The sequence below is a fragment of the Elephas maximus genome, chromosome 7 (assembly GCF_024166365.1).
Source record: "Elephas maximus indicus isolate mEleMax1 chromosome 7, mEleMax1 primary haplotype, whole genome shotgun sequence".
NCBI classification, from domain to species: domain Eukaryota; kingdom Metazoa; phylum Chordata; class Mammalia; order Proboscidea; family Elephantidae; genus Elephas; species Elephas maximus.
The window spans coordinates 80004718-80027068 of NC_064825.1; the positions used below are offsets into that span (position 1 = coordinate 80004718).

General features: G+C 37.4%; 1 protein-coding gene across 1 annotated transcript in view; it reads left to right on the forward strand.

Moving 5' to 3' along the window:
• Nucleotides 1–22351, forward strand: part of LUZP2 (leucine zipper protein 2) — a 560852-nt gene that overhangs the window by 445190 nt on the left and 93311 nt on the right. The window contains exon 7 of the mRNA XM_049890745.1: nt 9517–9579. Coding sequence (XP_049746702.1) covers nt 9517–9579 — 63 coding nt within the window. The remainder of the gene's footprint in view (nt 1–9516; nt 9580–22351) is intronic.

Sequence of the window (22351 nt, forward strand, 5' to 3'; positions counted from 1 at the left end):
CTGATGTATAGAGTCATATAATCACCACCACAATCAAGACACAGAACATTTCCATCACCCCAAAAAGTACCCCCTTATCTTTTTATATTCCATCCCCATCCCCATTCCTCAGCCCCTGACAACTACTAATCTGATTTTTGTCCCTGTCCTTTTGCCTTTCCCAAAATATCACATAAATGGAGTTATATAATATACAGTCTTTTGCAACTGGCTTCTTTCAATTAGTAGAATACTTTTTTAAATTCATACGTGATGTTGCACGTTTCAGAATGTTATTTTCTTTTTTTTTTAATCTTTTGAAATTATTTTAATAATCCATTTCATGTACATATAACAATTTGTTTCTCTATTTAACACTTAATGTATACATGGGTTGTTTTTCAGCTTTTGCTAGTATGAATAAAACTCCTGTAAATGTTTATGTGTACACGTATTATAATTTCTGTTGAGTAAATACCTACGTAGTATTGTAGTGTTGTTTTCCACTAAGTGTATTTAACTTCATAGGGAATTGCCAAAATGTTTCCCAAAGTGATTGTATTGTTTTACAGTCCCACTCAGTTATTTTTTTAATTACCTTTTTTTTTTTCTTCATGCAACTTGATAACCTATTTATTTGTGTTTTTATCCTGAGTAAAGAATCAGGACCTATGATCTTAGATGTAGATATATAAATAACTGAGATACCTATCTTAGAATGCTTGGAATTATATCTGGTTTAGAAAATTGGGGAGGCGTGATTATCCTCTGTGGCTTGCTGGGGCCTATTTCAATGTGGCAGCCAAACATGTCTGCTGAAAGAGAGCTCTGTTAAGCACTTTTTTTTTTTTTAAATTAACTTTTATTGAGCTTCAAGTGAACATTTACAAATCAAGTCAGACTGTCACATTTAAGTTTATATACACCTTACTCCGTACTCCCACTTGCTCTCCCCCTAATGAGTCAGCCCTTCCAGTCTCTCCTTTCGTGACAATTTTGCCAGCTTCCCACTCTCTCTATCCTCCCATCCCCCCTCCAGACAGGAGATGCCAACACACTCTCAAGTGTCCACCTGGTATAATTAGCTCACTCTTCATCAGCATCTCTCTCCCACCCACTGACCAGTCCCTTTCATGTCTGATGAGTTGTCTTCAGGAATGGTTCCTGTCCTGGGCCAACAGAAGGTTTGGGGGCCATGACCGCCGGGATTCCTCTAGTCTCAGTCAGACCATTAAGTATGGTCTTTTTATGAGAATTTGGGATCTGCATCCCACTTCTCTCCTGCTCCCTCAGGGGTTCTCTGTTGTGCTCCCTATCAGGGCAGTCATTGGTTGTGGCCGGGCACCATCTAGTTCTTCTGGTCTCAGGATGATGTAAGACTCTGGTGCATGTGGCCCTTTCTGTCTCTTGGGCTCTTAGTTGTCGTGTGACCTTGGTGTTCTTCATTCTCCTTTGATCCAGGTGGGTTGAGACCAATTAATGCATCTTAGATGGTCGCTTGTCAGCGTTTAACACCCCAGACGGCACATTTCAAAGTGGGATGCAGAATGTTTTCATAATAGAATTATTTTGCCAATTGACTTAGAAGTCCCCTTAAACCATGGTCCCCAAACCCCCGCCCTTGCTCCGCTGACCTTTGAAGCATTCAGTTTATCCTGGAAACTTCTTTGCTTTTGGTCCAGTCCAGTTGAGCTGACCTTCCATGTATTGAGTACTGTCCTTCCCCTCACCTAAAGCAGTTCTTATCTAATAATTAATCAGTAAAAAACCCTCTCCCACCCTCCCTCCCTCCCCCCCTCGTAACCACAAAAGTATGTGTTCTTCTCAGTTTATACTATTTCTCAAGATCTTATAATAGTGGTCTTATACAATATTTGTCCTTTTGCCTCTGACTAATTTCACTCAGCATAATGCCTTCCAGGTTCCTCCATGTTATGAAATGTTTCACAAATTTGTCACTGTTCTTTATCAATGCGTAGTAATCCATTCTATGAAATATACCACAATTTATTTAACCATTCATCCGTTGATGGACACCTTGGTTGCTTCCAGCTTTTCGCTATTGTAAACAGAGCTGCAATAAACATGGGTGTGCATATATCTGTTTGTGTGAAGGCTCTTATTTCTCTAGGGTATGTTCCGAGGAGTGGGATTTCTGGGTTGTACGGTAGTTCTATTTCTAACTGTTTAAGATAACACCAGATAGATTTCCAAAGTGGTTGCACCATTTTACATTCCCACCAGCAGTATATAAGAGTTCCAATCTCTCCACATCCTCTCCAACATTTATTATTTTGTGTTTTTTGGATTAATGCCAGCCTTGTTGGAGTGAGATGGAATCTCATCGTAGTTTTAATTTGCATTTCTCTAATGGCTAATGATCGAGAGCATTTTCTCATGTGTCTGCTAGCTGCCTGAATATCTTCTTCAGTGAAGTGTGTGTTCATATCCTTTGCCCACTTCTTGATTGGGTTGTTTGTCTTTTTGTGGTTGAGTTTTGACAGAATCATATAGATTTTAGAGATCAGGCGCTGGTCGGAGATGTCATAGCTGAAAATTCTTTCCCAGTCTGTAGGTAATCTTTTTACTCTTTTGGTGAAGTATTTAGATGAGCATAGGTGTTTGATTTTTAGGAGCTCCCAGTTATCTGGTTTCTCTTCATCATTTTTGATAATGTTTTGTATTCTGTTTATACCTTGTATTAGGGCTCCTAGGGTTCTCCCAATTTTTTCTTCCATGATCTTTATCGTTTTAGTCTTTATGTTTAGGTCTTTGATCCACTTGGAGTTAGTTTTTGTGCATGGTGTGAGGTATGGGTCCTGTTTCATTTTTTTGCAAATGGATATCCAGTTATGCCAGCACCATTTCTTAAAAAGGCTATCTTTTCCCCAATTAATTGACACTGGTCCTTTGTCAAATATCAGCTGCTCATACGTGGATGGATCTATGTCTGGGTTCTCAATTCTGTTGCATTGGTCTATGTGCCTGTTGTTGTACCAGTACCAGGCTGTTTTGACTACTGTGGCTGTATAATAGGTTCTGAAGTCAGGTAAAGTGAGGCCTCCCACTTTCTTCTTCTTTTTCAGTAGTGCTTTGCTTATCCGGGGCTTCTTTCCCTTCCATATGAAATTGGTGATTTGTTTCTCTATCCCCTTAAAATATGACAGTGGAATTTGGATCAGAAGTGCATTAAATGTATAGATGGCTTTTGGTAGAATAGACATTTTTACTATGTTAAGTCTTTCTATCCATGAGCAAGGTATGTTTTTCCACTTAAGTATGTCCTTTTGAATTTCTTGTAGTAGTGCTTTGTAGTTTTCTTTGTATAGGTCTTTTACATCCTTGGTAAGATTTATTCCTAAGTATCTTATCTTCTTGGGGGCTACTGTGAATGGTATTGATTTGGTTATTTCCTCTTCGGTGTTCTTTTTGTTGATGTAGAGGAATCCAAGTGATTTTTGTATGTTTATTTTATAACCTGAGACTCTGCCAAACTCTTCTATTAGTTTCAGTAGTTTTCTGGAGGATTCCTTAGGGTTTTCTGTGTATGAGATCATGTCATCTGCAAATAGTGATAACTTTACTTCCTCCTTGCCAATCCGGATACCCTTTATTTCTTTGTCTAGCCTAATTGCCCTGGCTAGGACTTCAAGTACGATGTTGAATAAGAGTGGTGATAAAGGGCATCCATGTATGGTTCCCGTTCTCAAGGGAAATGCTTTCAGGTTCTCTCCATTTAGAGTGATATTGGCTGTTGGCTTTGCATAGATGCCCTTTATTATGTTGAGGAATTTTCCTTCAATTCCTATTTTGGTAAGAGTTTTTATCATAAATGGGTGTTGGACTTTGTCAAATGCCTTTTCTGCATCAATTGATAAGATCATGTGGTTTTTGTCTTTTGTTTTATTTATATGGTGGATTACATTAATGGTTTTTCGAATATTAAACCAGGCTTGCATACCTGGTATAAATCCCACTTGGTCGTGGTGAATTATTTTTTTGATATGTTGTTGAATTCTATTGGCTAGAATTTTGTTGAGGATTTTTGCATCTATGTTCATGAGGGATATAGGTCTATAATTTTCTTTTTTTTGTAATGTCTTTACCTGGTTTTGGTATCAGGGAGATGGTGCCTTCATAGAATGAGTTAGGTAGTATTCCGTCATTTTCTATGCTTTGAGGTACCTTTAGTAGTAGTGGTGTTATCTCTTCTCTGAAAGTTTGGTAGAACTCTGCAGTATAGCCATCCGGGCCACGGCTATTTTTTGTTGGGAGTTTTTTGATTACCGTTTCAATCTCTTTTTTTGTTATGGGTCTATTTAGTTGTTCTACTTCTGATTGTGTTAGCTTAGGTAGGTAGTGTTTTTCTAGGAATTCATCCATTTCTTCTAGGTTTGCAAATTGGTTAGAGTACAATTTTTCGTAATAATCTGATATGATTCTTTTAATTTCATTTGGGTCTGTTGTGATGTGGCCCTTCTCGTTTCTTATTCGGGTTATTTGTTTCCTTTCCTGTATTTCTTTAGTCAGTCTAGCCAATGGTTTATCAATTTTGTTAATTTTTTCAAAGAACCAGCTTTTGGCTTTGTTAATTCTTTCAATTGTTTTTCTGTTCTCTAATGCATTTAGTTCAGCTCTAATTTTTATTATTTGTTTTCTTCTGGTGCCTGATGGATTCTTTTGTTGCTCACTTTCTATTTGTTCAAGTTGTAGGGACAGTTCTCTGATTTTGGCTCTTTCGTCTTTTTGTATGTGTGCATTTATTGATATAAATTGGCCTCTGAGCACTGCTTTTGCTGTGTCCGAGAGGTTTTGATAGGAAGTATTTTCATTCTCGTTGCTTTCTATGAATTTCCTTATTCCCTCCTTAATGTCTTCTATAACCCAGTCTTTTTTCAGGAGGGTATTGTTCAGTTTCCAAGTATTTGATTTCTTTTCCCTAGTTTTTCTGTTATTGATTTCCACTTTTATGGCCTTGTGGTCTGAGAAGATGCTTTGTAATATTTTGATGTTTTGGATTCTTCAAAGGTTTGTTTTATGACCTAATATGTGGTCTATTCTAGAGAATGTTCCATGTGGGCCCAAAAAAAAAAGTGTACTTGCAGCAGTTGGGTGGAGAGTTTTGTATAAGTCAATGAGGTCAAGTTGGTTGATTGTTGTAATAGGTCTTCCATGTTTCTATTGAGCTTCTTACTGGATGTCCCGTCCTTCTCTGAAAGTGGTGTGTTGAAGTCTCTACTATAATTGAGGAGGTGTCTATCTCACTTTTCAGTTCTGTTAAAATTTGATTTACGTATCTTGCAGCCCTGTCATTGGGTGCATAAATATTTAATATGGTTATATCTTCCTGATCAATTGTCCCTTTTATCATTATGTAGTGTCCTTCTTTATCCTTTGTGGTGGATTTAAGTTTAAAGTCTATTTTGTCAGAAATTAATATTGCTACTCCTCTTCTTTTTTGCTTATTGTTTGCTTGATATATTTTTTTCCATCCTTTGAGTTTCAGTTTGTTTCTGTCTCTAAGTCTAAAGTATGTCTCTTGTAGGCAGCATATAGACGGATTGTGTTTCTTTATCCAGTCCGAGACTCTCTGTCTCTTTATTGGTGCATTTAGTCCATTTACATTCAGTATAATTATAGATAAATAAGTGTTTAGTGTTGTCATTTTGATGCCTTTTTATGTGTGTTGTTGACAATTTCATTTTTCCACTTACTTTTTTGTGCTGAGATGTTTTTCTTTGTAAATTGTGAGATCCTCATTTTTATAGTACTTGACTTTATTTTTGTTGCGTCGTTACGTTTTTCTTGGTTTTTATTTTGAGTTATGGAGTTGTTATACCTCTTTGTGGTTACCTTAATATTGACCTCTATTTTCCTAAGTAAAAACCTAACTTGTATTGTCCTATATCGCCTTGTATCCCTCTCCATATAGCAGTTCTATGCCACCTGTATTTAGTCCCTCTTTTTGATTATTGTGATCTTTTACATACTGACTTCAATGATTCCCTGTTTTGAGCATTTTTTTTTTTAATTAATCTTAATTTGTTTTTGTGATTTCCCTATTTGAGTTGATATCAGGATGTTCTGTTCTGTGACCTTGCGTTGTGCTGGTATCTGATATTATTCGTTTTCTGACCAACCAATTTCCTTTAGTATTTCTTGTAGCTTTGGTTTGGTTTTTGCAAATTCTCTAAGCTTGTGTTTATCTGTAAATATCTTAATTTCACTTTCATATTTCAGAGAGAGTTTTGCTGGATATATGATCCTTGGCTGGCAGTTTTTCTCCTTCAGTGCTCTGTATATGTTGTCCCATTGCCTTCTTGCCTGCATGGTTTCTGCTGAGTAGTCTGAACTGATTCTTATTGATTCTCCCTTGAAGGAGACCTTTCTTTTCTCCCTGGCTGCTTTTTAAAATTTTCTCTTTATCTTTGGTTTTGGCAAGTTTGATGATAATATATCTTGGTGTTTTTCTTTTTGGATCAATCTTAAATGGGGTTCGATGAGCATCTTGGATAGATATCCTTTCGTCTTTCATGATGTCAGGGAAGTTTTCTGTCAGCAGATCTTCAACTATTTTCTCTGTGTTTTCTGTCCTCCCTCCCAGTTCTGGGATTCCAATCACACTCAAGTTATCCTTCTTGATAGAGTCCCACATGATTCTCAGGGTTTCTTCATTTTTTTTAATTCTTTTATCTGATTTTTTTCAGCTATGTTGGTGTTAATTCCCTGGTCCTCCAGATTTCCCACTCTGCATTCTAATTGCTCGAGTCTGTTCCTCTGACTTCCTATTGCGTTGTCTAATTCTGTAATTTTATTGTTAATCTTTTGGATTTCTGCATGCTGTCTCTCTATGGATTCTTGTAACTTGTTAATTTTTCCATTATGTTCTTGAATAATCTTTTTGAGTTCTTCAACTGTTTTATTCAGTGTGTTCCTTGGCTTTTTCTGCAGGTTGCCTTATTTCATTTCTGAGGTCATCCCGATGTCTTGAAGCATTCTGTAAATTAGTTTTTTATACTCTGTATCTGATAATTCCAGGATTGTGTCTTCATTAGGGAAAGATTTTGATTCTTTTGTTTGGGGGGTTGTAGAAGCTGTCATGGTCTGCTTCTTTATGTGGTTTGATATCGACTGCTGTCTCCGAGCCATCTCTAAGATATTGTAGTGACTTATTCTATATTTGCTCACTGAGTCTTATCTTGTTTTGTTTTCTTTCAATATATGTGGATGGGCTCCTAGATTGTGCTGTCTTGTTTGTTGTAGCCCTTGACTTACTTATGACCTATTACCAGCTGGTTTGGGCTGTTGCCAGATATATATGCCTGAGTCTATTCACTATTCTTGAGTAGAATCTGATTTTGGGTCATCAAGTGTGTGCTGCACCCTAACACCTATCCACCTCGAGAAGTAGTGGTGATAGTTGTGTGCACCAGATTCTATTAGCAGCTGGGGTGCACCCTCCGGCGGGGGGGGAGCAGGATGCTGACAGGCTTCCCCCAAGTGTCAGTGAGGTAGGTGTGTCTCTATTCCTAAAGCACCTTGGTGGGAGGGCACTGCAGCTGTACCTTAGGTCCCCAATGCAAGTACCTCTACAGATTGGTATGTGTCACCCTCCTTAAACCCCTAAGGCAAGAAGCTAGGTGGTCTGGGGAGAGCTTCAGCCCTCAGTTCCCTGTTGTGGGTCAGTGGGGGCTCTGTTGAATAAGCAGAGATATCACACCTGGGAAACTTGTTTTTCCAGTAAATCCGCTAAAAAAAATGCAGTCAGATCCCTATCAGAACTGCCTTTGCATTATAACAGCCACCTTGTTCCCTGTAGGGATGAAAGCCGGAGATATGGATCATATATGCTTGGCTGGAGCTGGTTCTGTGTTTTTAGTCCAATTAGGGAAGAATTTTTGGTCCCTGGGTTTTTTGTGGTTGCTTCTCTCAGGCCAGAAGAATGGGTTAGGAAAAGACCAAAAAAAAAAAAAAGGGAAAAGCAAAGCCGCAGAGCCTGAGCCGTTCTCCCTCTGGCTCGGGAAATTCCAATGTTAATGAAGCCGCCTGTGAAGGGGAGGGGAGGGTTCAGAAAAACAGGATAGAGTAGCACCCCGGAATAAAGACAAAGTTGCTTATCTTGCTTGTGATGACTATTTTATCTGAGATTCCCGGGGGGCGTGTTGCCTATGTGTGCTGGCTGTGTAAAGATTGCCCCCGAGGGTCTGGCCCACAGAAGCTGTGGTCAGTTCCTCCGATTCCAGTCCAAAGCCCAGCATCAAGGTTCCCTGGCTGGGACGCTGCACTCCCAGCTCCAAAACCAGTCGCTGCCTCCCAGGGACTTCTCCTGCCGCCCGCGTGGACAGGCTGGGCCCCCTCCCGGGGTCAGTTCCGGGGGGTAGGTTTGCGCCCCACGCACTTTGCGCCGTGACAGGATGCCGTGCTCAGCTCCCCCCGAGCCCAGTCCAAAGCCCTGCGCCAAGGTTCCCTGGCTGGGATGCTGCACTCCCAGCTCCAAAACCAGTCACTGCCTCCCGGGGACTTCTCTTCCCACCAGCCGCGTCACCACGCTGCCCGCGCGGACCGGCTGGGCCCCCTCCCGGGGTCAGTTCAGGGGGCTAGGGCTGCGCCCCGTGTTTGCACCGTCACAGATGTCGTGCTCAGCTCCCCTGCGCCCAGTCCTAAGCCCGGCGCCAAGGTTACCTGACTGGGACGCTGGCTCCAGGCTCCGAAAACAGTCGCTGCTTCCCCGTGGTTGTTTGTTCTCAGCCTCTGTCACTCAGGTCAACTCTTTAGATCTGTGTTTGATGGTCAGGGTTCGTAGATTGTCATGTATGTGATCGATTCACTTGTTTTTCCGAGTCTTTGTTGCAAGAGGGATCCGAGGTAGCATTTACCTAGTCAGCCATCTTGGCCCCCCCTCCTCTGTTAAGCATTTTTGTATTTGTGATACCCAGTACCGAGTGCCGTTGATGGCTCTCTTAAAAAGTCCTTGCTTTTGAAGAGCAGACACATCTCATCTGAGCAACTTAACATTTGAGCTGCTTTCCTCGCTCTTATCACATTTTCTTTCTCCATTCCCCTTGGACAGATGTCAAACTAACTTCAATCTTCAATCTAAACTTACCCATATTTCATTAAAAAAAAAGAAAGAAAGAAGTGCAAACTAAGCAGTGAAATTGAGGCATACATATGCAGAGATATATTTAGCAAGTAAAATTGGGTTGTTGGCTGTGCTTGAATAACTGAACTTCTAGGTGAGAAACAATAAGCACTTTCTTTGAATAGTATCTTTTAAACAATACGCTTCTTTTGAACAGGTTTGGTTTTCTGTTCCTGCCTATGATGTCTAAAAATCCACTCCCAAAACATTGATTAAGAATTTTTGTTTCATTTCCAAATTGGTTGGGCTCTTCTTAAGGAACCCTAGTGGCGCAATGGGCTCTTCTTTTGCTTGGCTGCAGAACTCACTCATGCATAGTCTGGAAGTACTTTAATCTTCAAATTTGAATATAGAAGTGAATTGAGACACTAAAATCTATGTTTCTGCTTTTGCAGTCAAAAAAAATCCAAGCCCAGCTGAAGGAGCTTCGTTATGGGAAGAAGGATTTACTATTTAAGGTGAGATTCTTCCTCCCTTTTCCCTCCACTTTGTTAGTTTAATATCTAAACTCATTAAAATATTATTTAGTTTAAATTTATTTTTGGCATTTTCTCAGAATTAAAGTTGGAATTTACTGCATTGAAGATATTTTCATTTCTTGTCTCTTAACTAAAGGAGACAAATGCAAATCTGATTTCCTGGGTCTATTCAATCTTACATTAAGGAGAGCACATAGTAAGTAAGTTTCCGTGGACGAGGTTCACTAAGGACCTACATTTTTTTACTTCCAGATTTCCCTGCATAAATCTCTTTCTTATACAGTCTTTATGTTAAATCATTGTTGATCAATATGGTTATTGGTACTTGTCTTTACAAGACTATCCAGTTATAGTCTGTAGATACTGTGGGCTCCTAAATAGATATACTTCCTAATACCTGGAACTTGTAACTGTTACCTTATACTTCAAAATGGACTTTACAGATGTGATTAAGCATCTTGACATAGGGAGATTATTTTGGATTATTCAGGTAGGCCCCAAAAGTAATCACAAGGGTCCTTATAAGAGGGAGAAAAAAGGGTCAAAGGGGAAAAAGGCTATGCGGTAATAGAAGCAGAGGGGGAAATGGCAATGAAAAGCATTCTCCCAGAGGCTCCAGAAGAAACTAGCCCTGCCATCACCTTGATTTTAGTACCTTAAGACTTACGTCAGGATTCTGACCTCTAGAAGCATAAGAGAAAAATGTCTGTTGTTTAAGCCGCTACATTTTTGGTAATTTGTTATAGCAGTAATCTGAAACCAGTACCAATACTTTCTGTTTTTCCCCCTTAAGTAGAGGAAATAAAAGGCAGGTATTTTTAATCGTTATGTTTGTAATACATGTGGATTGCCAAATGCATTAAAAAAAAACCCAGTGCCGTCGAGTCAGTTCCAACTCATAGACAAATGCATTAGGATGATGGAAACTTAGATTTTTAGTAGCAGAAATAATAATTTATTTACTCAATAACTGAAAATAACTTTGGATATAATATTTTCTTTTTAAAAGCATATTCACTACAACGATCAACCTAATCTGTGACTGTCGTGTCTAAATTAAAGAGGCATAACTCCCATTTTATTGAATGGTTGTGAAAATCTGCAATTTTTCCATTGAGAATAAAAGAGAATGGCTCATCTCTCCTCCTCAGCACCTTTCTTTCAGTTTAGTGTCTTTCAGAAGTGTTCTAAATATGTCAACCAATATTTATTAATCACTCATTCTATGCAAGGCATTAATCTGGGCACATCTTGTCTTCTGTACTTGCATAAATATGCTTCAGGCCATTCCTTTGACCTCATTTAACAAAATATTTCCCAGCACTCCAAGAAAACTGAGGATTAATTTTCATCTTTGCTTATGGACCCCCCACCTCCTAGCACTAGCTGGTTGTATATGATAAATAGATAAGATAAAAACATAAAACCCAAGGCATTTGCTGTCTACCTTTAATCTTTCATACTGAGACTCTCATTCTCAGTCTGTCTTCACTCATACATTCAGCCTGTCCTTATTTTGTAAAGCCATCAACAATAACTAGTTGAGACTGGCCAAAAAAAAAAAAAGCGGGGGGGAAGGGTATTTTTGTTTGCAATGAAATTCCTAGTTCCTCATAGAATTGGCAAGTTAGCCGTGTTATAAAACAAATCCAGGCTTCCTAGGGATCATAAATTGTAAGTATTTGCTTAGAAAAGTTATATAAAGATAGATGATTATATGAAGCTTTTTGAATCTTATTCTTCAAATTAAAGAGTTTTAGAAAAATTGTGGAAAGAGACTGGGAAGTTCCAGTGATTCTGGGTTGCCTACCTCTTTGCAAAAGGCCAGCTTTTGAATGCAGATAAGTAATTTACCAGCTTTCAGAAATTACTTAAATCAGGGTTTGTTAAAAATCCTTATGACTTGATAAAAAATGAGACATATCATTCATGGGCCTTGTTCTTTCATGTCAGTTTAAGAGGAACATTTATATAAGAAATCAGGAGAACTTTCTATGAATAAACCAAGTCACAGGAACTTGTACAATCTAGGATGTCTTTTGCATATGCCCTCCACATCCTCCCCCCGACCCCAAAAAAAGCTGTCTAACTGTAGAATTTTTGTTAACTCAAATGACAAGAAGTTTAGGAGCAAGAAAATATTATAATTGATTCAGTAGCTCAACAATGCCATCAATGGCCCTGGTGTTTGTTTTATTTTCCTACTTTTCCATGTCATTATGCACAACTTGCTGATTTGTTCTTAGACTTGTTTCCAAATTGTAACAAGACAGATGCTATATGCTGTGTCTTAACCCAACTGTGTCCAAAGTCAGAGAAGAAGAGTGGTGTTTGTCCTGTAGTGTCACTCCTTTTGTTTGTTTTTTTATCACTCTTTTTGTAAAGGAAGTTTTTTTTTTTTTTTTTTTTTTAAGTCCTTCTAAGCTAAGGTATGGAAACCCTGGTAGCATAGCGGTTAAGTGCTACAGCTGCTAACCAAGAGGTCAGCAGTTCAAATCCACCAGGCGCTCCTTGGAAACTCTATGGGGCAGTTCTACTCAGTCATATAGGGTCACTGTGAGTCGGAGTCTACTCTACAGCAGTGGGTGGGTTAAGCTAAGCAATGTGTTCATGCAAAAGGGAGACCTCAGCTTTCTCAGATTCTGTTGAGAAAGATTGGTTCTTTTAGATATAAAGGAAAAGGAAAGAATTGCTGATGAGCAGGTGACCAACATTTCTGCTATAATGTGCTCATCTACTCATCTTGATCACAGAGAACTCATCTGGTTAGCTTCCTATCATATCGGCAATACACATTTTAGGTCTAGAATAAACATGTGTTAAAAAAATGAATAAATGTGGCAATGTAGTAGAGAACAGAGACTTGTGTATGCAACACTAAATAGCATGTGGCTACAGCAAGTAACTCAAGTATATTTGAAAATGAGTCTGAAAATATCTTTGGTATAAATTTTAAGTTCCAAAGCTCTGAAGTGATTTGTGGAAAGAGAATCAATTTCAAGTAATTTTCCTTTAGGATGTGTTGTTCTATTTTGAATTGACTTGATATTGCTGTTATTGTTGATATTGTTTTTAATTAAAAATCAACTATTATGAAGCAAATCTTTCTGCTAAAACACTTAACTTTTGACTTAAAAACAATGGCATGTGCTATCAATTGCAAAGAAAGATAAAAAATTAGCTGTCCATCTTAATGTTTGAGAGCTGGCTTTTGTTTAGGGAAAGCTGCCAGAATCACTAAATGTTCTCCGCTCAAGAAAGAGTTGAGGCCCTACTGACTGTTAGCTGCCCAGGACTTGAGTTATTTCGTATTCTCTTTGATTCCATTTGTAGTTAATATTTTCTGGCACACTTCCACTCCATTTTGCTATTCTTTTTTGTTTTTACATTTACACTTTTTTTTTAATTGCAAAAGTATTATTGGCTCACTGTAGAATTTTTTTTTGAGTGTCAAGATGCATAAAGCTGGAAAAAAAGCACTTAAAAACCCAACCACTCAGAACAAATACAAACAACAAAGTCTGGCAAATTCCCGTCTAGTTCCATTTGTACCAGGCATAATTTGCTTTATAACTACTTTCTATGTATAATTTTTTTATGTATAATATTCTTCTACATGTAATATTCACTGAAAGTAAAGAGGTCTTGAAGCACTTACTAATAAAGATCAAAACTACAGCCTTCAGTATAGATTACACCTCAACATAAAGAAAACAAAAGTCCTCACAGCTGGATCAATAAGCCACATTATGATAAATGGAGAAAATATTGAAGTTGTCAAGGGTTTCATTTTACTTGGATCCACAATCAACTCCCATTGACGCAGCAGTCAACAAATCAAAAGGCTTATTGCATTGGGCAAATCTGCAGCAAAAGACTTCTTTAAAATGTTAAAAAGACAAGACTTCACTTTGAGGATAAGGTGTGCCTGACCCACCCCCTGGTTTTTTCGGTTGCCTTATATGCATGTGAAAGCTGAACAATGAATAAGGAAGACCAAAGAAGAATTGATGCCTTTGAATTATGGTGTTGGTGAAGAATACTGAACGCACCATTGACTGCCAGAAGAATGAACAAATCTGTCATGAATAAGTACAGCCAGAATGCTCCTTAGGAGTGAGATTGGTGAGACTTCTCGCATACTTTGGACGTGTTATCAGGGGGGATCAGTCCCTGAAGAAGGACATCATGCTTGCTAAATAGATGGTCAGTGAAAAAGAAGACTTTCAACGAGGTGGATTGACACAGTGGCTGCAACAATAGATTCAAATATAGCAATGATTATGAGGATGGTGCAGGACCAGGCATGTTCGGTTCTGTTGTACACAGAGTCTCTATGAGTTAGAACCAACTCAACAATACCTACCATCAACAACATGTATAATATTTATATAATCTGCTTTTTCACCTAATAAAAAAATATATATATATATCCTTTTGTTATCATTCTTTTCATAAAAAATTTGTTGCCTCATCTCCTATGATTTGAATAAGACAAAAGTTACCCTACCTTTCCCTTATTTTTGGATATGTATGTGTGTGTGTGTGTAACTTTAATTTACACTGCTATAAAAATTTTTGTCACTTTTAATTTAGAGATAGTTTTATTGAATATATATCTAAATAGCAAATAGTTCTCTAACATAATAAAAGTGTTTACATTATTGATACATAGTTAAGTTAATTTTAAAAGAATAATGTTTACTCTTCCATCATTGGGATCAGAAGAAAATAATGTGTTTAATTAAGACCTCCTTCCTACTGGGTATTCTCACTAAACTAACTGAACAAATATATGAAACAAAGCAAAGCAAACTTTGCTGTTCTGAGAGATTATAAAAAAATGAAAATTACTGTTTTTTATTTATCATACAATGATTATCGGGGAACTCGAATATTTATTTTAAAGTGTAAGCCATTTAATTTCCTTAGCCTAATTTTTTTTTATAATTTTCAAAACAATTTCCACAATGCTCCCCCATCACCTAAAATCTAATCTATCAACTTCTTTATTGAGGTGGTGTATGGGAGATAGTTTGAGTTTTTTGACCAGATCTTCAAGAGGAGACATTTCCATATTCAATTGGAAAGTAACTCTGAACTCCGTTTCAAGTCCTGTAGGCTATGTATGAATTAGCTACAGCCCAAGCAGGAAAATTGCTGAACCTATAATTTAGCCATGACAAGTTTCCTGAATTCAATTTCTCTGTGGAGACTGACTTATTTTTATGCCATTGCTGAAAGCATTTTTCAATCTCAGATAGGTAACGTTTGGTCTTTTTCAATCATCAGTTTAATGTCAAACCTCCTTTAACATTACGTTTATAAAATGTATAAAACCAAAAAAACCCAAAGCCGGTGCCGTCAGTGGATTCCGACTCATAGCGACCCTATAGGACAGAGTAGAACTGCCCCATAGAGTTTCCAAGGAGCGCCTGGTGGATTCGAACTGCTGACCCTTTGGTTAGCAGCCATAGCACTTACCCACTATGCCACCAGAGTTTCCATAAAATGTATACATTTATATAAAATATTGCATAAAATGTTGGTGATAAATGTGTCCAATATATGTTGTTTCATTTTTTTTAGTTTTACTGCATCCATCTAGATGTATAATATTGAATAAGTTAAATTAGAAAGCCTCTAAAAAAATTATAACTATATATATCACATCATCACGTATGTAAAAGTTATTTTGCCATGTGATACATGTACCTTTATTCCTCTCCTCAAAACAATTTAGGTACTGTGAGGTATTGGCTCTGTGTGTGTGTGTGATGTGTGTTTGTGTGTGGAAGATGAGGCTTAAAGAGATCAACTGTCCAAGATCTTTGAAATATTATGTAACTGAGAAAGGATTCAAATATATGCATTCATGATGTATGTCTAACTCTCCTTTTTGTCCTTTTCTCTTATTTCCTGTGGTCTTCCTGGTAGCTGGCTTTTCATTTGACTATTTGTCTATTGTTTTCCCCTCTAAATTTCTGTCCATCTTCCTTTTGCTTTCTAGTTGCAGTATCTATTGAGGATTCTATCTTGCTCTAGCCTGGGGCACTCATGAACTCGTTGTCAGTACCTGGCCTTAGGATATGGACAGAGAGACGTCTATGGATAGAGTTCATCCATATCCTGATATTCCAGTGTTTCAAGAGATTCAATTAAATGCATTTCATTTGTTTCTTGAAGAGAATTATGACACATTAGCTGCCTATGGAGTGATGCTGGTTTTGTGATTATTCCTGTTACTTATTGAATAAAACCAATTGAATAGTGCCGTGTATCATTCAGTGTTAGAGGTAAAATAATGAATTAAAGTACTGATTTCAAGGAGTATATAGTCTAGTGATAAAACGAGTGCTTTATATATATAGGGCATTTTATGCTTTACCCATTGCTCTGATTCACATTATTTCAATTGAGCCTCAGCAAAAACACTGTGAGGATAGAGAAAATGTTGTGGTATCCATTTAGCCTAGGGAAGTTTGATACTTAAAAGCCACCAAAATATTTACTTTCAAAGGAGATTTATTAGCAAATTGAAATCCTCAGCATAGATATTATTTATTGATTTTTTAAAAACCGAACTGACTTGTTGGAGCATCATGAATCAAAACATATTTAGCAGAACTTTATTCATTTGATAACTATTCCTATAACATATACATATGCCATTGAGTCAAAATTCTAATTAATTATTTTGTCATATTTTAGTGATAGAACATATGCAGTGATAGGACCCATTCCTTCTGATACTTAGACAATGAAATGACATGTGTTCTACTTGGTATTTTCTCTAGAAACCAGCCCAGTTCAACTTGGTATCTCCACTGTAATCTACTACTGAAAATAAGGACATAGGCACAGGTATTTCTCTGTATAACCAAAATACCAAACTTGTTACCATCGAGTTGATTTCGACTCATAGTGACCCGATAGGACAGAGTAGAACTGCCCCACAGGGTTTCCAAGGAGCGACTAGTGGGTTCAAACTGCCAACCTTTTGGTTAGCAGCCAAGCTTTTAACCACTACGCCATATGGATACCAAAAAATTTTATGTTATTTTCTGGTGGTTTGCTTCATCTATAAGAGAATTTTATAAAGAAATTGTCCTTTAATTCAAGTCTTGTGTAACTTAAGGTAATTTTTGTGCATCTATTTCTCATTAATTTATACTTAATTTATCCACAAGTTAAATCAATTTTTTAATGAGCAAATGCACTTTCAGTGCAATTTATTTGTTACAAGCATCAATTTATCCAAAGTTAAATGAGCTTTAGCCCCAAAATGTAGACACCTCTCAGTAGAGGTTTGAGGGGTTTCAAGGATTGAATTGTGTCCCCAAAAAATATATGTCAACTTGGCTAGGCCATGATTCCCAGTACTGTGGGATTATCCACCATTTTGTCATCTGATGTGATTTCCCTGTGTGTTGGAAATCCTACCTCTACAATGTTAATGAGGCAGGATAAGAGGCAGTTATGTTAATGAGGAAGGACTCAATCTATAACATTAGGTTGTGTTTTAAGGCAATCTCTTTTGAGATAGAGAGAAGCGAGCAGAGAGACAGGGAAACCTCATAGCACCAAGAAACAAGAGGCAGGAGAATAGCGCATCCTTTGGACCCAGGGTCCCTATGCTGAAAAGCTCTTCCACTGTGGAAGATTGATGATAAACTTTCCTCCAGAGCCAACAGAGGGAGAAAATCTTACCCTGGAGCTGACACCCTGAATTTGGACTTCTAGCCTACTAGACTGTGAGAGAATAAACTTCTGTTTATTAAAGCCATCCACTTGTGGTATTTCTGTTGCAGCAACACTAGATAATTAAGACAAGGGATCACTGATTTTATTTTCCTCTGTGATTCTACAAGCTTTAAACCCGTTGCCATTGAGTCAATTCCAACTCATAGTTATCTTATTGGACAGGGTAGGACTGCCCCATAGGGTTTCCAAGGAGCTACTGATGGATTCAAACTGCCAGCCTTTCTGGCCTGCAACCTGAGCTCTTAACCAATGTGCTGCCAGGGCTCCAACAAGTTTTAGGGATTTCAAAATGCATTCGTTTGTTCCTCAAAATAATTTTGAGTCAGATAAAGCAGGTAATATTGTCCCTATATCATGGGTCAGAAAAATAATAAGGCCCAGGGAGGTTTAAAGAGTTATCTGAAATCTTAGAGCTAGTAAGTTGCAGAGTTTTATTTTCATTTAAGTCTTTCCACACCACTATATCCAATTTTTCCCAGTTATATTTTTATTTGTTATCTCAGGGTGATTTGTAGATTATACATTTTAGAAATGCTTTCCAACGCACTCAAAAATCTTAAAGTCCAACATGTATAGCTTGAAATATAGGGTTTATGACATGAAAACATTCTACAATGGCTATGGGTAACTAAAACTCAATATACATTTCCTTAAAAATATAAGCATTTTCAGTACAAAAATATGATGCTTTCAGTTTAGAATCAGCAATCGATTGTGACAGAGATGTCCTTTCTAAGGCTCTCTATATTCCTGTGACTCACCGTACCAGTTTTAGGGGTTAGGAGTATGTTTTGTGGCTAGAATAAAGGAGAAAATTAATAGGTATTGTCAAAACCAGCTCAACTTTTTAGCCTTATTTCTGCCATGCCTTAAGCGTAAAAGCCAACTGACCACCCTTATATTTTCATTATTTAACAGGTAACGGAGGAGATATACAGGTTTTCAAAGGTCACTCATGTTTCTTATCAGAAGTCATGACACATTAAAAGTTAGTAAACATTAATTTTTTTCCCCAAAATTTGGGGTTCTGTGAATACTGAGAATCGCTAAAAATACAGGGCTTTTTGAAAGAGTTATGGTGAGGAAATCAAATCCGGAGTGTTAAAGTGACTTATCTCTGATCACACAACTTCAATCTAAGTCCTCTGACTTTACATTTGTTCAAAAGTACTAACTGTACATGTATTATTACTCAAGCATTAAGCAAAATATTCATTTTGTTTGACCAAGATGCTGTTGACGCTCTAGCAAGAAGCTTGAAGTCAATAAATACATTTCAGGAAGATACTGCCTTCTCAGAATTTGTTCAGAACTTTTGTATGGTTGCATATGACACTTTACTTGGAGGAGAGTTTGTATAGTTTATCAGATTGTTAAAATGGTCTGTAAGCCCAACATTTAACATTTTAAGAACTACTGCTTTCAGATTGACCCTTACCTTCTACCATTCTAAGCATCTTTTAGCAGTGGTAAACACAACTTTCTCTGGCTGTCATTGGGCCTAAAACATGCTTGTTCCTAAGTTTCTGTCTTTCTTTCTCTCACTCGTTTTACTTGCTTAATAATTAAGGTGTATGCTGTAACAGGAAACCCTGGTGGCATAGTGGTTAAGTGCTACAGCTGCTAACCAAAAGGTTGGCAGTTCAAATCCACCAGGCGCACTTTAGAAACTCTATGGAGCAGTTCTGCTCTGTCCTATAGGGTCACTATGAGTTGGAATTGACCCGATGACAATGGGTTTTTTTTTTTTTTTTTTTAATGCTACCAGACTGGTGGTTATGTTAGTACTGATATTTACAACATATTTATAACTTTAAATAATGTATTAAATTTTTTTCTTTTTATTCAATTTTAACTTTTATCCTTTTTTACCAAATTTAACCAATAATTAGGGTTTTAAAAAATGTTATGACATATCACTTAAGAAAACAGAACATTTTCAAATGGTATGAACAAGGGGTTATAAATATTTTGAAAAATATAAATATATCTACGTGTCCCCATGTCTCCTACAAACCTTGCTAGTGGGTCATGTTGCTATTTATCACTGAGCTTGGAAAAACACCTCAGAATCTTTCTCAATCCAAGAAGTGAAGCAGCTCCTGAAAGTCAGAGTTGGTACTCAAAATACAGTCCATTTGCCATCCCTGTATGAATTCTAAATATTTGTCATGTAGCCCATCTTCAGCATCCAGAGAACTAATCTGCCAGAATTTGCTTACCATTGTCTTACAGTTGCAGTAAAAAATATTCGTTATGTTTGCAAAGACTCTGGAGAGAAGTGGTCTGTAAAATGTTAAGGAATGTTAGAGAATAAGGAAAAAGTCTGCAGAAAATCAAAACAAAGAAAACTAAATTTAAACCACCTTGGACCATTTCTCCTTGGGTTTGAGAGGGTGGGCTGAGCATTTTATTGCTGACTTTCCCCACCTCTGTTGCCCTGTGTTTATCATTGTGGCATGTATGTCTTGGCTTAGCAAGCTACCCCTCAGCTGAGAGAGGGCCACAGTCTTATCCTAGTATCAGCTGACTTTGTACGTTTCTTTGCTAGGAGCATATACAGAGCAGCGGCACTATCATGAGACCTTTGGGGAAAATAATTCTCTTGTATAACTTACTTAAAAACAAAAAAAACAAACCCCTTGGAAACCCTGGTGGCGTAGTAGTTAAGTGCTACGGCTGCTAACCAAAGGGTCGGCAGTTTGAATCCACCAGGTGCTCCTTGGAAACTCTATTAGGCAGTTCTACTCTGTCCTATAGAGTCGCTATGAGTCGGAATGGACTTGACCGCTGTGGGTTTGGTTTTTTTGGTTTGTTGCCATGGAGTCAGTTACACTCCATAGTGACCCCATGCGTTAGAGTGGAACTGCTTCATAGAGTATTCTCCGCTTTAACCTTTTCAGAGGGAGGCCATCAGGCTTTCCTTCTGCAGTGCAGCTGGGTGTTTTTGAACTACCAACCTTGAGGTTAGTAGTTGGGCACAGACTGTTGGACCTGCCCGGGGACCTCGTAACCTTCCGAGGATACTACTATTCAATTTTAGGCACGTTCAAAGCCAATTGATGAACTGCTTTCTTTAGGTCCTAAATGCTTCCTCGTAAAGCACTTTTATAAGACTTTCTTTTTTTTTTTAAATGTGAGATAAATCTATTTTTTGAGTGCACTGAAAAGCCAACATGTGTTTCTTATCAGATGCCAACTTAAGTTCTGAAATTTTAGATTAGATACGATGGCCTTTTTCTAGAGTCAAATAGGAGTACTGCTCAGGGATACAGTAGTACATCTTTAAATAGCTTTTCATCTTTAAAATATAGAATAATTACTGTGAAGATCTCTATTCTAAATGCATTTTTTTGTTTTGAATATAAAATAATAAGAAAGAACAGTGAAGAATTCAAAGCAATTTTACTCATTAGACTTTTTTAAAGTATCTTATTTTCTGAATTCCTTTAACATAATGATGATACTGACTGTAATTTCAGAAAACAAGAGCACGTTATTGTTCACCCTTGAAAACTTCTTCCTTTGGCAACACATTTACATGTGCTCCTTTGTCATGGCAGGAGACATTTCAAAAGTGTATTTGTGAGTTTATTTGATTTGTTTCTCTTCATTTCATTACTCTACCTGAATTACCAGGACATTTGTTAACCTACACATAAAAAAGAAGAAGCCAATTATCTCTGAAGGTAATTGCATAGAAAGCTATTTACAAGAGATACAATTAAGAGCAATTAGAAAAGAGAGTTCCCCATAAACTGCATAGTTTATAATAAGGAAGGCACAACGTAGGAAGGCAAAAGCAGAATCGCCTAGTGCACCCTTTAGCCTTTTACAAGTGGCAGCAGTACCAGTTCAACAAATCTACCTAGAAATCTCCCTAAAGAAAGATTTTTGATCTCTCAGTCCCTATCATTGTCTTTTAGACTTAGCAAACTCCATTTGAGCAACAAGTCAGAAAAACTTACTACATCCATTTTTAAGAACAAAACACTTCACATTGGTGGGATCCTGTAACTCCTTTGAGTCTAGTCTATTGAAAGATATATGTAGGCTAATCTCTCCAACAGCATCACTCCTGCATTGATATGTTCAGTAATAGAGTTCATAAAAACAAAGGCAGGTTTTTTTTTTTTTTTCTTCTTCTTCTTCTTGTAGAATCCTAACTGTTGGAATTCCCCTTCTCATTTCTGATTAAAGTTGAATTATTATGTACCAACTTGAATCCTACAGATATGCCTGGCTCACATCTATAAAGTCATGTATGTGTTTCTTATACAATCTCTTTGTTTTGGTTCTTCCTTTATTCTTTGTATCTATCTGCATTCTCTATTCTCTTTGCTCACTTTCATAAGCCCCCTTTGGAAGTAGATAGTAAGTTCCTAATGTAATTGTTTATCAATTCCAGAAACATTTGTGGTTGGAGCTGAGGATAGAACTCGATTTATTGCTAATGGAGGAACAGAGCGGAAGAAATGTTGCACAGTATTTGGATAGGCTATAAAGCTTGTTTTGGTGCTCTGAAGTAATGCTACTTGGCCAAAAGCCAAAATTTACCACCACCAACACCCATTTTATTTTTATTACTGATTGGACAATCTTGTCTTTTGTTAAACTCACAACTAGCATATCCCCCATTCTGAAACTTGCTCTCAAATGTTGAGCAGCTAAAGCAAAAGGAAGAAGTGATAAAGTAAAAGACTAAATAGAAGATTTCAAAGGGTGGCTCGAGAAGACAAAGTAAAGTGTAATGACATTTGCAAAGAGCTGGAAATGGAAAACCAAAAAGGAAGAACACACTCAGCATTTCTCAAGCTGAAAGAACTGAAGAAAAAATTCAAGCCTCGAGTTGCAATAGTGAAGGATTCTATGGGGAAAATATTCAACGATGCAGGAAGCATCAAAAGAAGATGGAAGGAATATACAGAGTCATTATACCGAAAAGAATTAGTCAATGTTCAACCATTTCAATAGGTAGCATGTGATC